This window comes from Nomascus leucogenys, chromosome 22a, assembly GCF_006542625.1.
Source record: "Nomascus leucogenys isolate Asia chromosome 22a, Asia_NLE_v1, whole genome shotgun sequence".
Taxonomy (NCBI): Eukaryota; Metazoa; Chordata; class Mammalia; order Primates; family Hylobatidae; genus Nomascus; species Nomascus leucogenys.
Genome location: NC_044402.1, coordinates 31,687,502 through 31,702,744, shown reverse-complemented (window position 1 = coordinate 31,702,744; position 15,243 = coordinate 31,687,502). Strand labels below are relative to the sequence as shown.

The window sequence follows — 15,243 nt, the reverse complement described above, 5'->3', positions numbered from 1 at the left end:
ATTGAGACCAGCCTGGGCAACATGGGGAGACCTCGTCTCTACAAAAAATTAAAAATTAGCTGGGCATGGTGGTGTGCACCTGTAGTCCCAGCTGAGGTGGGAAGATCACTTGAGCCAAGGAGTTTGAGGCTGCAGTAAGCTGTGATTGCACCACTGTACTCCATCCTGGGTGGATAGAGCAACACCCTGTCTAAAAGAAATAGTAATAATAAATTTAAAAAATATATGTATAAACAAACAATAATTAAGGAAATGAAAACAACAGAGTGTTCATCTTCCTTTAGAATGACTGTTATCATAAAGATGGAAGATAACAAGTGTTGGCAAGGATATGGATAAAAGGGAACCTTTGTACACTGTTGGTGGGAATGTAAGTTAGTACAGCCATTATGGAAACCGTATGGAAGTTCCTCAGAAAACTAAAAATGGAGCTACTTTATGACCCAGCAATCTCACTTGTAGGTATATATCCAAAGGAATTGAAATCAGTAAGTCAAAGATGTCTATACTTACGTGTTAATTGCAGCATTATTCACAATAACCAAGATATGGTATCAGCTTTAGTGTTCATCAACTAATGAATGGATTTAAAAAAAAATGCATTCACCTTCTTTTCCACATTTCTTTTAGTTTTAATTTTTATTTAAAGTATTTTAGACATACGAGTATAAATAAAAGTAAATGAAAATCCAAATACTTGCCTCCCAGCTCATAAAACACAGTATTATAGGCCGGGCGTGGTTGCTCATGCCTATAATCCCAACACTTTGGGAGGCCGAGGTGGGTGGATCACTTAAGGTCAGGAGTTCGAGACCAGCCTGGCTGGTGAAACCCTGTCTCTACCAAAAATAGAAAAGTTAACCAGGTGTGGTGGCACAGAAAAAATACCACAGCCTGAGATACAACCAGAGGTAAAAAGGTAATGGCAAAAACTGCAATAGCTTTTGCACCAACCTAATATAAAAGTTAAGGAGAGGGAGCTCTCTCCAGGAAAAATAAAATGTAGATCCTATTCTTGAGTTAGTATTCATTGTATAGCTATATTTTTCAAGGAGAAAGTACTGATTTCTGGCCTCAAAAACAACTAAATTCTGTGATGATGTCCAAATGTGAATGGTTGGTTATTCACCAACCATTACTGCCAAGTGACAGAGAATCCTGTTCCTCACATTTTGGCTGACTGCCTTTGGAACATAAAGCCATCTCTCTGTTCTTCTGTAAGACAAAGTTTTTATTTGTATAATGAGAATGCTGTCTGCTCCTATAAGGATGTTAGCTTCCAAGAGATGTTGGGTGCTGTGTATGAAAATGGTGGGCTCCTAGAGATAGGTGCTACATAAAGCTGTGGTATTTTCCCTTTACTAGATGATACTACAAATCATTCTAACTCCTCCAAGGAGGTCCCTTCCTCAGCTGTTTTGAGAAGCCTTCGGGTGAATGTGGGTCCAGACGGAGAGGAGACGAGAGCTCAGACTGTACAGAAATCCCCGGAGTTTTTGTCCACTTCAGAGTCTTCTAGCTTGCTGCAAGATCTACAGCCAAGTGATAGCACTTCTTTTATTCTTCTTAACCTAACAAGAGCAGGTATTCTTTCCCTTTTTTTGAGCTCTGCTTATGCCTAAGAAAAAAATTAGGGGTGGAGCATATTTAACTTAGTCATACTTAAAATAGAAAGAAGCTTTAGTATTTTATTATTTTGGAGAATTGGTGTGTCTGGTGACCATTTGAATATGTAGAGGGAGAGGGAGGACTCTAGTATGACTCATATCTTGTTTGGGAAATTATGTAGTGCCATTTACTGAGGTCGCACAGGAAGAGCAAGGCTTGGGGGAGGATGATTAGTTCCAATCTGTGCCTATTTATGTTGAGATTTTGGAGGTATATTCAGGAGGACATGTCCTTTAGAGAGTTAGAAACAGGAATCCAGAGTTCTAGGAAGGTCTGTTTTGGTGCTTATCAGCATTCAGGAAACGTATGAAACAATGAACACGGATTCTTTGATTCAAGAGAAGTCTCAAGCATAAACAGAAAAGAATGCAAGTCTGGGACTCTGGGAAAAAACATTTAAGAGGACGACAGAAGAGCAGGAAGGAGCAGCTGGAAGGGGATGAAGAGAACTGGGAGAGATTGGTAGCAGGGAAGCCAAGGGAGGAAGAAGTTTTAAGGCAGAAAAGATACGAAATCATGCCAAATACTGCATGATGCGCTTATTAGTGAGAAGAAGTGTGTGTCTGGTGACCTTAGCAAGAGCAATTGTTACTGTGGTAGCTGATGTAGAGGCCAGGGTTAAAGAGATGGGGAGTGGTTGGGAGGTAAGACAATAGATATGCAAGTTAGAAGGTACACTTGTTCAAGAAACTTGACTTTAAAGGAACAGGGAAGAAGGTAATAGCTAGAGAAGTATTTGGGGTTTTCTAATTCTTTTTAAAAAATAAGGGTGAGAGACTTGAGTTAGGACATATTTAAAGACATAAGGAAATGCTGGCCGATAGGAACCAGTTGCAGATGGGAGAGAGGAGATAACACAAGTATATATGGGGTGATAATTGAAGCATGAGAATGCAGTACAGTAGGTGGGGGTTAGTCTGGTTGACCAAGAAAGATAGCTTTGCCTCTGAAACCAGAGGAGGCAAGGTAATGACAAGCTTGTAGACTAAAGGTAGAAAGGTGATAGCCTACTCTTCAGTGAGAAGTTTGAGGTAAAAGGCGAAGGTCAGGAATAGCTTATTTAGGACATGGAGAGTTTCTGGGCCGGGCGCAGTGACTCACACCTGTAATCCCAGTACTTTGGGAGGCCGAGGTGGGCGGATGACGAGGTCAGGAGTTCAAGACCAGCCTGACCAACATGGTGAAACCCCGTCTCTACTAAAAATACAAAAATAGCCAGGCGTGGTGGCACATGCCTGTAATCCCAGCTACTCAGGAGGCTAAGGCAAGAGAATCGCTTGAACCTGGGAAGCGTAGGTTGCAGTAAGCTGAGATTGCGCCGCCGCACTCCAGCCTGAGTGACAGAGCGAGACTCTGTCTCAAAAAAAAAAAAAAAAAGGGGACATGGAGAGTCTCTGAGCCAGGGCAAATAAAAGGCTTGCTTGGTTGCTAACTTTTCATATATTTTGTTTCTTCCAGGTCTGGGCTCTTCAGCTGAGCACTTAGTGTTCGTACAGGATGAGGCAGAAGATTCAGGGAATGATTTCCTCTCCAGTGAGAGCACAGACAGTAGCATTCCATGGTTCCTCCGGGTTCAAGAGTTGGCCCATGATAGTTTGATTGCTGCTACTCGTGCACAACTGGCAAAGAATGCAAAAACCAGCAGCAATGGTGAGGCCTGTTGGCATTTTCCTTGCCACTATTCTGTGCAAAGATTTTGGTAATGCAGTGGCCGGTTTGAGTTGTATATAATTCAAGTTATTCTATTGATGAGAGCAGAAGACTAGAAATCTGTAAATTGTTTAAATTTTATTTTTTATAAAATAACTTGGCCATGCCAGATTTGTGTTCAAAACCAACTAGTATTCTGAATTCTCAACTTTAAATAATGTACAGAGCCCCTTTTAAAGAAAAAATAATATACATCCTGGGTTTGAATTTTTTTATTGTAATGTCTCTTAAATATGCAAAAACGTAAATTCTGTGTAAACTTCATATACTTAGAGCTCTTTTTTTTTTTTTTTTTTTTTTGAGACGGAGTCTCGCTCTGTTGCCCAGGCTGGAGTGCAGTGGCGCAATCTCGGCTCACTGCAAGCTCCGCCTCCTGGCTTCATGCCATTCTCCTGCCTCAGCCTCTCCGAGTAGCTGGGACTACAGGCGCCCACCACCACGCCCGGCTATTTTTTTTTTTTTGTATTTTTAGTAGAGACGGGGTTTCACCGTGGTCTCGATCTCCTGACCTCGTGATCCGCCTGCCTCGGCCTCCCAAAGTGCTGGGATTACAAGCGTGAGCCACCGCGCCCGGCCTCACTTAGAGCTCTTATACCATCATGAAATCAAAACAGTTTTATCAGTTAATAGGAATAAAACTACCAAACCCACGAAAATAAAAATAACATTAAGTCATTGTGGCAGAGGATTATGTTTCGCTGAAACTAAATTGCTGCTCATGGCAGTTTAACAATTAGCTATGATGGTTTTAATGCTTTTTCTTTTCAGTTCAGCATGCCTATACTACTTACTGTGTGTCACTTTTCTCTGTTCTAGTAATTTTCAAAGCATTGTCACTGGATCATTGATGTCACGTGGAAACTGAGAAATGCAAACTCTCAGGCCCATGCCAGACCTACTGAGTCAAAAACTTGGTTCTGATACATGTTAAAGCTTGAGAACCACGGGTCTATTCAGACCACTGCAGAATCTTTGCTTATGTAGCATGTGTTGAATACTTTTTTAGGTCTGCTTCTGTGTTTTCTCATTAACATGTGACAACTCAATACTACATGGTTTAATGCTATCATTATCACAAACCAAGCTTAAGCACTTAGTACACAGTTGTTTGGAGTTTATGCAGATTATCTAGTATATGCTTATTATTTTTTGATTACCATTCAAATGAAAATAAAAGGTTAAAATTTCTCATTGAGAACTAGAGTTCCCTATGAATATTTTGAAACATTAAATCTTTTTTTTTTTTTTTTGGTCCTTTTTTTTCTTTTTTGTGGAGAATGGGGTTTTGCTCTATTGCCAGACAGGTCTCAAACTCCTGGACTCAGGTTCTCCTCCTGCCTCTGGCTCCCTAAGTGCTGGGATTTTAGGTGTGAGCAACCATGCCCAGCCAAACTCTAAACTATTCGTTTTCAAAATACTTAGTTCTGTTTATGACTACCATAGTGCTACTTAGAATGGTTCATTTTAACATTTTGGTAGGACCCTTGAAGTTCAGGTTCTTCCTGAGATGTATGTGCCAATCTCTGGATGCTGAAACCTTCAGCATTTCCTCTTACATTGAAGAAATACTGTCATATTTGCCAATGAGAAGCAGCGTAGGGAGGGGAGCTTGCAATTTAGAATCTGAGAGCTTGGGATCCAGGCCTGGCACCATCATTTACTAGTTCCCTGCCTTGAGCAGTTTAACCTCCCTTAGCTTCAATTTTCTTATGATCTGAACATAGAGATCAGGCAGCTTTCCTGATTGGCTTGTTATGGAGATTATGTAACATTCTATCTGAGAAATGTTACAATCAGCAAAGCATTGTGTGGATGTTTTTCTTACTCTCAAAGTATGTTGCCTTACTATCTTAACAACTACTTTGTATGCCTGAATATAAAATCACCCCAAATAGGCCGGGCGTTGTGGCTCACGCCTGTAATCCCTGCACTTTGGGAGGCCGAGGCAGGCAGATCATCTGAGGTCAGGAATTCAAGACCAGCCTGACCAACATGGAGAAACCCCGTCTCTACTAAAAATACAAAATTAGCTGGGCGTGGTGACGCATGCATGTAATCCCAGCTACTCAGGAAGGCTGAGACAGGAGAATTGCTTGAACCCGGGAGGCGGAGTGCAGTTGCAGTGAGTCGAGATCACACCACTGCACTCCAGCCTGGGCAACAAGAGCGAAACTTGGTCTCCCAAAAAAAAAAAAAATCACCCCAAATATAAGACAATCTTTTATTTTCCAGCAAGATAATTCCCTAAAAGCCTTTTATTTTTTTCTAACTTAGTTATGTAAACCTTTAAGCATGTAGATAAAATTAACATTATAGGTTGCTATTTGGAAGCTTTATGATTTTGGTTATACATACACATTTTAATTAATTAATTATTTATTTTTTTGAGACCGAGTCTCACTCTGTTGCCCATGCTGGAGTGCAGCAGTGCAATCTCGGCTCACTGCAAACTCTGCCTCCTGGGCTCAAGTGATTCTCTGCCTCAGCCTCCCGAGTAGCTGGGACTACATATGCATGCCACCATGCCCATCTAATTTTTGTATTTTTAGTAGACACAGGGTTTCACCATGTTGGCCATGGCTGGTCTCAAACTCCTGACCCAAGGTGATCTGCCTGCCTCGGCCTCCCGCAGTGCTGGGATTACATGCATGAGCCACCGCACCTGGTCCCATATACACATTTTAAATCATATGAAATATATCAATATTGCTTTCACCCACTAACACAAGCTTGTCCAACTCATGGCCTGTGGGCCACATGTGGCCCAGGATGCCTTTGAATGCAGCCCAACACAAATTCGTAAACTTTCTTAAAACATTATGAGATTTTTTTTGTTTGTTTGTTTTTAAAGCTCACCAGCTGTCGTTAGTATTAGTATATTTTATGTGTGGTCCAAGACATTTCTTCTTTTAGTGTGGCTCAGGGAAGCCAAAAGATTGGACACCCTTGCACTAACATGTACTGAAGTGATTTTATTCAATATTTTAATGCATTTTTAACATAAATATCTTTGTCATTGTCGACACTGAAGTCACTTTGTGAGTCCTCTAGCACAGTTTTTCAGAGCACGTTATCTTCACTTACAATCTAAGTTGTTTGAAATACAAAAACGTTTTAGTTTTACATAAGATGTTGTGTATCAGGTCAGCAAAGGCCTTTGGGCCAAATCCCCACCTGTTTTTATAATTAAAGTTTTATGGGAACATAGTCATCCACATTACTTACAAATTGTCTAAGGCTGCTACTATGGCAAAGCTGAGTAGTTGTAACAGAAACCATACGGCAGCCGGGTGCAGTGGCTCACACCTGTAATCCCAGCACTTTGGGAGGCCAAGGTGGGCAGATCACTGGAGGTCAGGAGTTCAAGACCAGCCTGGCCAACATGGTAGAACTCAAATACACTCTTTTCTGAGGGATTTTTTTTTTTTTTTTTTTTTTTTTAGGGAAAAATTTGCCTTATATTTATTTGAGCATATATTGATAATCTTCATTCTTGAGCAGGAGGAGTTTCAATGATTTCTTAGCCTTGCCTTATTCTATGTATTCACTTTTCCTATTTTATGATTATATTAATATTCTTATTATATCTATAAAATGGAATCCAGAAAGCCCCTACTATCACTGATTTGAATCACTGTATTAGCATGATATTTTTGGCTGGTGCAGTGGCTCCTGCCTGTAATCCCAGCACTTTGGGTGGCCAAGGCGGGTGGATCTGTTGAGCTCAGGAGACCAGCCTGGGCAACATGGCAAAACCCCATCTCTACGAAAAAAATAGAAAAAATTAGCCAGGTATGGTGGTGCACACCTGTCTCTAGTCCTAGCTACTTGGGAGGCTGAGGTGGGAGGATCTCCTGAGCTGGGGAGGTCGAGGCTGCAGTGAACTGAGATCATGCCACTGGATTCCAGCCTGGGCAACAAAATGAGACCCTGTGTCAAAAAAAAAGAAAAGAAAAAAACTAAAAGAAAAAAGCATGATGTTAACAGACCTTTCATTAGAAATCAATTAGCTGGAGCTCTGGGGTTGGTGGGAAGATTCCTTCATGGCATATGTATTTTTGTGCTATATGTGTAGATTTTTTTTTTTTTTTTTTTTTTTTTTTGAAACGGAGTCTCGCTCTGTCGCCCAGGCTGGAGTGCAGTGGCACGATCTCGGCTCACTGCAAGCTCTACCTCCTGGGTTCACACCATTCTCCTGCCTCAGCCTCCCGAGTAGCTGGGACTACAGGCTCCCGCCACCACGCCCAGCTAATTTTTTTTTTTTTTTTTGTATTTTTAGTAGAGACAGGGTTTCACTGTGTTAGCCAGGATGGTCTTGATCTCCTGACCTCATGATCTGCCCACCTCAGCCTCCCAAAGTGCTGGGATTACAGGCGTGAGCCACTGTGCCTGGCCCTGATATTTTTCAAGTAAACACATTTTTAAAAACCTTGGGGCAATATTAAAGAAAAAGTTAATAGTAACTAGCAGGAAGCATCCTAGGTTCTGCTCTGACCTTGGAGCAATTAGTTTTATGACTAGTATTTGGTAAAGTATAGCAAGGAGAAGATTAATAGATGGGACAGAAACTGCCTTTGATTAACCATCAGGTTCTAGGGGTTGTGATAGGCACAACGTATATATTCTACTTTTGGCTATTGAGGGGGAAATTTGGGGATACAAATCTTATTGCTAAGGTATATATTAGTGGAAAGATACACTGCCTGCATATGCTCATAGCAGAATTAAATGACTTAATTTTTTTCTCTATTGATGTTCAAGTATTTCTTGAAGAAAGTGAAAGAAAAGGACCACCACTTGCTAATCTGGAATTTATATAAAATTTTTTAAGTAACTGATTTTGTTTACATTTAAGGGAGGCACTTTGTACTCCTCTCCTCACCTCTCTTTATTCTGTTGACCAAAACTCCAGTAGATATTTTCTCTTACTTTTTAAAATGTGGTTAGAAATTTAAAAATCGGCCGGGCGCGGTGGCTCACGCCTGTAATCCCAGCACTTTGGGAAGCCGAGGCGGGCGGATCACGAGGTCAGGAGATCGAGACCATCCTGGCTAACACGGTGAAACCCCGTCTCTACTAAAAATACAAAAAATTAGCCGGGCGAGGTGGCAGGCGCCTGTAGTCCCAGCTACGCGGGAGGCTGAGGCAGGAGAATGGCGTGAACCCCGGGGGGCGGAGCCTGCAGTGAGCCGAGATCGCGCCACTGCACTCCAGCCTGGGTGAAAGAGCGAGACTCCGTCTCAAAAAAAAAAAAAAAAAAACAAAAAAAGGCTGTTTTAAAAAAAAAAAAAAAAAAAAAGAAATTTAAAAATCATCTGAGTTTTTGAATTCCTTAAGTATTTTAAAGAAGGGTGGTACAGGAAATTGGAAGATGGTTCTTAGTTTCCAGAATGACAGGAAATAGCCAAATTCATTTCAGAAGATGGAAATCTAAAAATGGCTGTCAAAGAAAGCCCACATTGAACCAGAATGACTACTTCTTCTTAAAATACAGTGGGATTTTTTGTTTGTTTGTTTTTGAAACAGGGTCTTACTCTGTTGCCCAGACTGGAGTGCAGTGGTGCAATCTCGGCTCACTGCAGCCTCCGCCTCCCAGACACAAGCAAAATACAGTGTTTTTAATTACTCAGGACTTTGTCATCTTTGTAGCACCCTACTCAGGGGTAGTGTTGCTATCCCTGCTTCTCCACCAAACTGTGTAATGCAAAGTGGTTTTAATTCTGATTTCTAATAGCAAACCATTTTGGATATCTCTTACATTTGTCAAAGAGGCCTAGTCTTGTGAAACAAAGCATGATAGTTTTTGGTAGTTTTTCTGGAGTAAGGGAATGAAGATGTAGAACACTTGCATTTCTATTGTTTTATTATATTTATTTATTTTTTGACAGATTCTTGCTCTGTCACCCAGGCTGGAGTGCAGTGGTGCAGTCACAGCTCACTATAGCCTCAACCTCCCAGGCTTAAGTGATCTTCCTGCCTCAGCCTTGGAGCCTCAACTACAGGACTGCACCACCATGCCTGTCTAATTTTTGTTTGTTTGTTTGTTTGTGTTTTGTAAAGATACGGTTTCACCATGTTGCCCATGCTAGTCTCGGAACACCTGAGCTCAAGCAGTCCTCCCACCTTGGCTTCCCAAAGTGCTTGGGATTATAGGTGTGAGCACCATGCCTGGCCAAGTTTCTGCTGTTCAGTGCGTACAAAGATAACTGGGGAAGATGAAGACAGATGTCTGATTAATGATCACTAGGAGTAAAATATAGCAGCTTTACTGTTTGAGCCTAAATATCTGAGTAGGGTCCTTCCCTGGATTACAAATATGTGACTCTGTTACAGGAGAAAATGTCCACCTTGGTTCTGGTGATGGGCAACCAAAAGATTCTGGGCCCCTTCCTCAAGTGGAAAAGAAGCTCAAGTGTACAGTTGAAGGTTGTGACCGGACATTTGTATGGCCAGCTCACTTTAAATACCACCTCAAGACTCATCGGTGAGCAAATCCGAGATCTCATATTTGGATATACGTTGATGCAAAAGTTGATTCTTCCAGAGGAACTTGTCCCTCAGGTTGACAAATTACAGGAAAGTAGGGACTCCAGTTAACTTCCGGTTAAGATGTCTTTTTTTCTTGAATAGAAGGATTTGCATGTCTCATTTATCTCGTTCTTGATAAATATTTAATAAGACATTTGGGACCTAAAGGCCTTAAACCAAGAGTTCTCAAATTTTATTATAAAACATATTTCCTTTGAGAACTTAAAAGTAACAAATAAGCATGGGCTCCTACCTTGAACCTATGAAATCAGTTTAAGGGGTGGTGCTAGGCATCTGTAGTTTTTTGTTTGATATTTTTTTATTTAAGAGACAGGATCTCACTTTGTCACCCAGGCTGGAGTACAGTGGCGCCATCATAGCTCACTGCAGCCTCGAACTCCTGTGCTCAAGTCATCTTCCTACATCAGCCTCACTTGGGATTACAGGCTTGCACCACCACACCTGGCTAATTAAAAAGAATTTTTTTAGAGACAGGGTCTCGCTATGTTGCCCAAGCTGATCTCAAACTCCTGGGCTCAAGTAATCTTCCTGCCTCAGCCTCCAGAGTAGCTGGGATTACAGGCGTGAGCCACCACCCAGCTATAGTTTTAACGAAGTCTTCAGTTGATTCTGGTATATCCAGTTTTTGGACTTACTGTTTGCCTTGAGAGTCAGTAGGGGCTTTGACTTGTCATCTCTAGCAAAGAGTATTTTCAGATATTTTTCCTTATGTGATTATTTTTGCAGAAATGACCGCTCCTTCATCTGTCCTGCAGAAGGTTGTGGGAAAAGCTTCTATGTGCTGCAGAGGCTGAAGGTGCACATGAGGACCCACAATGGAGAGAAGCCCTTTATGTGCCATGAGTCTGGCTGTGGTAAGCAGTTTACTACAGCTGGAAACCTGAAGAACCACCGGCGCATCCACACAGGTGTGTGCAGCACCAACATTCCTTTGGGCAGTCTACTCCTTGGCTCTGCATGTTTGCCTCTTCTTAGGAAAAACTCAAGTGGGAATAGAAATGAAGGTCTGAGGTTGTTGCTAGAACTCTGAAGATGGGATTTCTTTTTCAAATGACTTGTTGCACTTATAATAACATTTATTGTATTTTTACCTGTGTGTGTAGAGTGGACAATGTTGATTTCTGTCTTCAGGAGCCTAACCTGTAGGGAGAGCTGTAAGACCTTCTCAGACAACAATGATGTGGGGAGATGTGGACAAAATCAGTCTGTGTTCAAATCTTTCTGAACACTGTGCAGTTATGATTTTGGGCAGTAACATTTATTGAGTCACACAAACCATACAGAACCTGTTCTAGGCACTAAATGGGGCAGGGTGGGAAAAAATACAAAAGATAAGATATAATCCCTGACTTTCGTGTTAGAGCCTCACAACATGAGAAACAGAATAGAGAAGTGAATTATTCTGGGTCACACAGTATGTTAATATCACAGGAGCAAAATAAAGATTCCTTGACTCTTAGTCCAAGAGTCCAAGGGTGATTTTCCAAGCCACTTGGTCCAGCATGTGCTAGTCTCTAGCCAAAGTGTAATCACTGAACCCAGACCACTCTTAGAATGTGTAACTGTTCTTCCCCACTTCCTTGCCACTTTCATTGACTCTTCTTGATTCTTCTTGATTCTTGCATTGGCAAAATGACAGCAGGTAAAATTAAAAGGCATATATATATATGGCATATATAAAATGCATATATAAAAATATAAGGCATATATAAAATATAAAAATAAAAGGCATATATATGTGTGTGTATATATATATATTTTATATATATATATATTATATATACACACACACACATATTTTTTTTTTTTTGAGATGGGGTCTTGCTCTGTCACCAGACTGGAGTGCAGTGGCGAGATCTCGGCTCACTACAAGCTCCACCTCCTGGGTTCACGCCATTCTCCTGCCTCAGCCTCCTGAGTAGCTGGGACTACAGGCGCCCGCCACCACGCCTAGCTAATTTTTTTTGTTTGTATTTTTAGTAGAGACAGAGTTTCACCGTGTTAGCCAGGATGGTCTCGATCTCCTGACCTCGTGATCCGCCCACCTCAGCCTCCCAAAGTGCTGGGATTGCAGGCTTGAGCCACTGTGCCCAGCCTACACTTTTTTTTTTTTTTTAATTAGTCAAATGCAGTAGTGGAAGAGGGGAAAAAGTAAAACAAGGCACTTGATCTGTAACTGACTGTGAACATCAGTTGAGATAACTCACTACCTTCGGACCAGCCCATTGTTGTAGCATTTGATAACTCTGAACATCATCTTAAAATGCTTTCTTTTTTTCTTATTTATTTATTTTTGAGACAGAGTCTCACTCTGTTGCCCAGGCTGGAGTGCAGTGATGTGATCTCAGCTCACTGCAACCTTTGCCTCCTGGGTTCAAGCTTCTCTCATGCCTCAGCCTCCCAGTAGCTGGGATTACAGGTGTGCACCACCACGCCCAGACAATTGTTGTATTTCTAGTAGAGACCGGGTTTTGCCATGTTGGCCAGGCTGTTCTCAAACTCCTGACCTCAAGTGATCTGCCGACCTTGCCCTCCCAAAGTGCTGAGATTACATATGTGAACCACCACGCCCAGCCTTAAAATGCTTTTACTTCAAAATACGACCTGATTTTCCCATTGTTTTTTTTTCTCTTTCTAATTCTTTCTAGCTTTTATCTCTGTTAATCTCTGAATGTTTCACCAGTTTCAGAATTTCTTGTTCCTTCTCTTTTACTCAGTGTACTCTCTTGTCATAATCTCAGGCCTCAATTTAATTATTTCTCCCTAGATGCCTCACAGATCTGAATCTCAATAATTAATATAATAATAAAAGCATTTGTTGAGGCACTTTAATATGTACCAACCACATACACATTATCTCATTTAATCTTTAAGGTAACTTTATGCATTAGATACTGTACTTATTGATAAAGGAACAGAAGATTAGAGAGAGAAGTAACTTGCCCAACATCATGCAGGTAGGAAATGGCAGAGCTGGAATTTGAATTCTGATATGACCCCAAAGCTCTTCCAAGGAGTTTATTTTTAAATGCTGACAACTCAGTTTATCTCAAATGTCAAAATTGACTTCAAATCTTTATTAGTAGTAATGATAGTAAAGCTGCAGTTCAGGTCGGGCGCAATGGCTCACAACTGTAATCCCAGCACTTTGGGAGGCTGAGGTGAGCACATCACTTGAGGGCAGGAGTTCAAGACCAGCTTGGCCAACACGGTGAAACCCCATCTCCACTAAAAATACAATTAGCCAGGCATGGTGATGGGTGCCTGTAATCCCAGTTACTTGGGAGGCTGAGGCAGGAGAATTGCTTGAACCCGGGAGTTAGAGGTTGCAGTGAGCTGAGATTGCGCCACTACACTCCATCCTGGGAGACAGAGCGAGACTCCATCTCAAAAAAAAAAATTTTTGACTGGGTGCAGTGGCTCACACCTGTAATCCCAGCACTTTGGGAGGCCGAGGCGAGTGTATCACCTGAGGTCAGGAGTTCCAGACCAGCCTGACCAACATGGTGAAATCCCGTCTCTACTAAAAATACAAAAATTAGTTGGGGCATGGTGGCACATGCCTGTAATCCCAGCTACTAGGGAGGCTGAGGCAGGAGAATCGCTTGAACCTAGGAGACAGAGGATGCAGTGAGTGGAGATTGTGCCATTGTACTCCAAACTGGGCAACAAGAGCGAAACTCTGTCTCAAAAAAAAATAATAATAAATAAAGCTGTTAATTCAGTGGCTTACTATGAGGGCTTACTATGTGCCAGGCACTGTGCTGAATATTTACCTGGTATTTAATCCTCAAAACACTCTTTTGAAATTGTATTATCTCCATATTATAGATGAAAAGCTGATTTTTAGAGATTAAACACCTTCCCCATGCAAATAAGTGGTAGTGCCAGGATTTGAAGTCAGAATTGGATTAACAGACCCCAAAGGCCATGTTTTTCACCATTTTGCTGCATTGCCTTTTAAACCTCTTCCTTCTCCTGTGTCCCTTATCCCAGTGAAATAACTGTCCTCTCAAGTTTCCAAATAGGCAGGTATGTCCCCTAACCAGCTTGATGCAGAGATTTCATGCTATTACATTCTATGTAGAATCTTTTTCTAAATCCTTTTTGTTTTTTTAGTTCTTTAGTTCATCTTTTGAAACATTTGACCTTGTTATTATTAAAATGTTTTTTTTGACATTTGTTCTGTTATATATATTAGTATATTGCTCATTCTTTCAATAACTTTTTCAGTACCTAGCATTCTGAGGGATGAGTATACAAATAAAGCATTGAAAAAAGCTACCGCTGGAGAGTCTCAAACATTAAACTGTGTGGTACAGTCTAAAAGAATAGTATAATCTAGCAGTGCTGTTCCCTCCTAGAAAGCTCAGCTCCCGTATTGTCACTGTGCCAGCCTTACTTGCCATTTTCTGAACTTTCCCTGGGCACTCTGTTTCAAGGCTCTGCTCACACTATTCCTGGTGCCTGAAATTTCCTTCCATCCTTGTCATCTTTTAGATGAACTCGGAAATTCAGCTGCTTACAAAAATTATTGCAATGGAGCACTTTTTTTTTTGTATTTATGAATTCATTTGTCTGTCTCACACTAGTCTGTGACCCTTGGAGGACAGAGACTGCATCTTTTTTGTTTGTTTGTTTTTTTGAGACAGGGTCTCTCTCTCTCTAGCCCAGGCTTGAGCCCAGGAATTTGAGATCAGTCTGGGAAACATAGTGAGACTTCATCTCCAAAAAAATTATACTTTTAGATGGATCTAGAAACTGAGTCATAAAGAAAATTGATGTAAGGTAAAAATCCTGACAGCATATACAGTATTAATCTTGATATCCTCAGAGGGTGGGAGTCACTGAAGAAGGTAGGTTAATGCAACTCTCCAGCTCTTGGGCCAGGAGGGAGAAGGAAATATAGGCTTACATTCCAAGGAAAAGGGCAAGGCTGTCTGGTGGGATATATACTAAAAGATCATTGAGAGGCAACACTTGCTAGGTAGCCCAGTTGAAATTATAACATGAATTAAATAAATCAGAGTAGGTAAGTCATTCGACTCTGAATAAAGTTGGTGGGAAAAAAGAGTAACAGGTAATCAGTTCATCAGAAGACTGAGTCTTAATCTCATTTTCTGTCTCTAGGAGAGAAACCTTTCCTTTGTGAAGCCCAAGGATGTGGCCGTTCCTTTGCTGAGTATTCTAGCCTCCGAAAACATCTGGTGGTTCACTCAGGTATCAGAACCTCTGCCATCCATAGATTTTAGGAAAAGTAGACAATAAAAGGGTTGTGGGGGTGATATAAAGACATCTACAAAGAACCAAACTGTT

At 41.2% G+C, this 15,243-nt stretch overlaps 1 protein-coding gene across 10 annotated transcripts in view; it reads left to right on the top strand.

Moving 5' to 3' along the window:
- ZNF410 (zinc finger protein 410) overlaps positions 1–15,243 on the top strand; it is a 47,164-nt gene that overhangs the window by 8,926 nt on the left and 22,995 nt on the right. For 5 of the 10 annotated variants that reach the window (XR_004028001.1, XM_030803811.1, XM_030803808.1 and 2 more), the window contains 5 exons: positions 1,366–1,584; positions 3,127–3,318; positions 9,712–9,862; positions 10,654–10,835; positions 15,058–15,147. Coding sequence is in view for 9 of the 10 variants with exons in the window: in XM_030803811.1 (XP_030659671.1) it covers positions 1,366–1,584; positions 3,127–3,318; positions 9,712–9,862; positions 10,654–10,835; positions 15,058–15,147 (834 nt within the window). In the remaining variant the exon portion in view is untranslated. The remainder of the gene's footprint in view (positions 1–1,365; positions 1,585–3,126; positions 3,319–9,711; positions 9,863–10,653; positions 10,836–15,057; positions 15,148–15,243) is intronic. The other 5 variants (XM_030803813.1, XM_030803816.1, XM_030803815.1 and 2 more) reach the window with 2 other exon arrangements.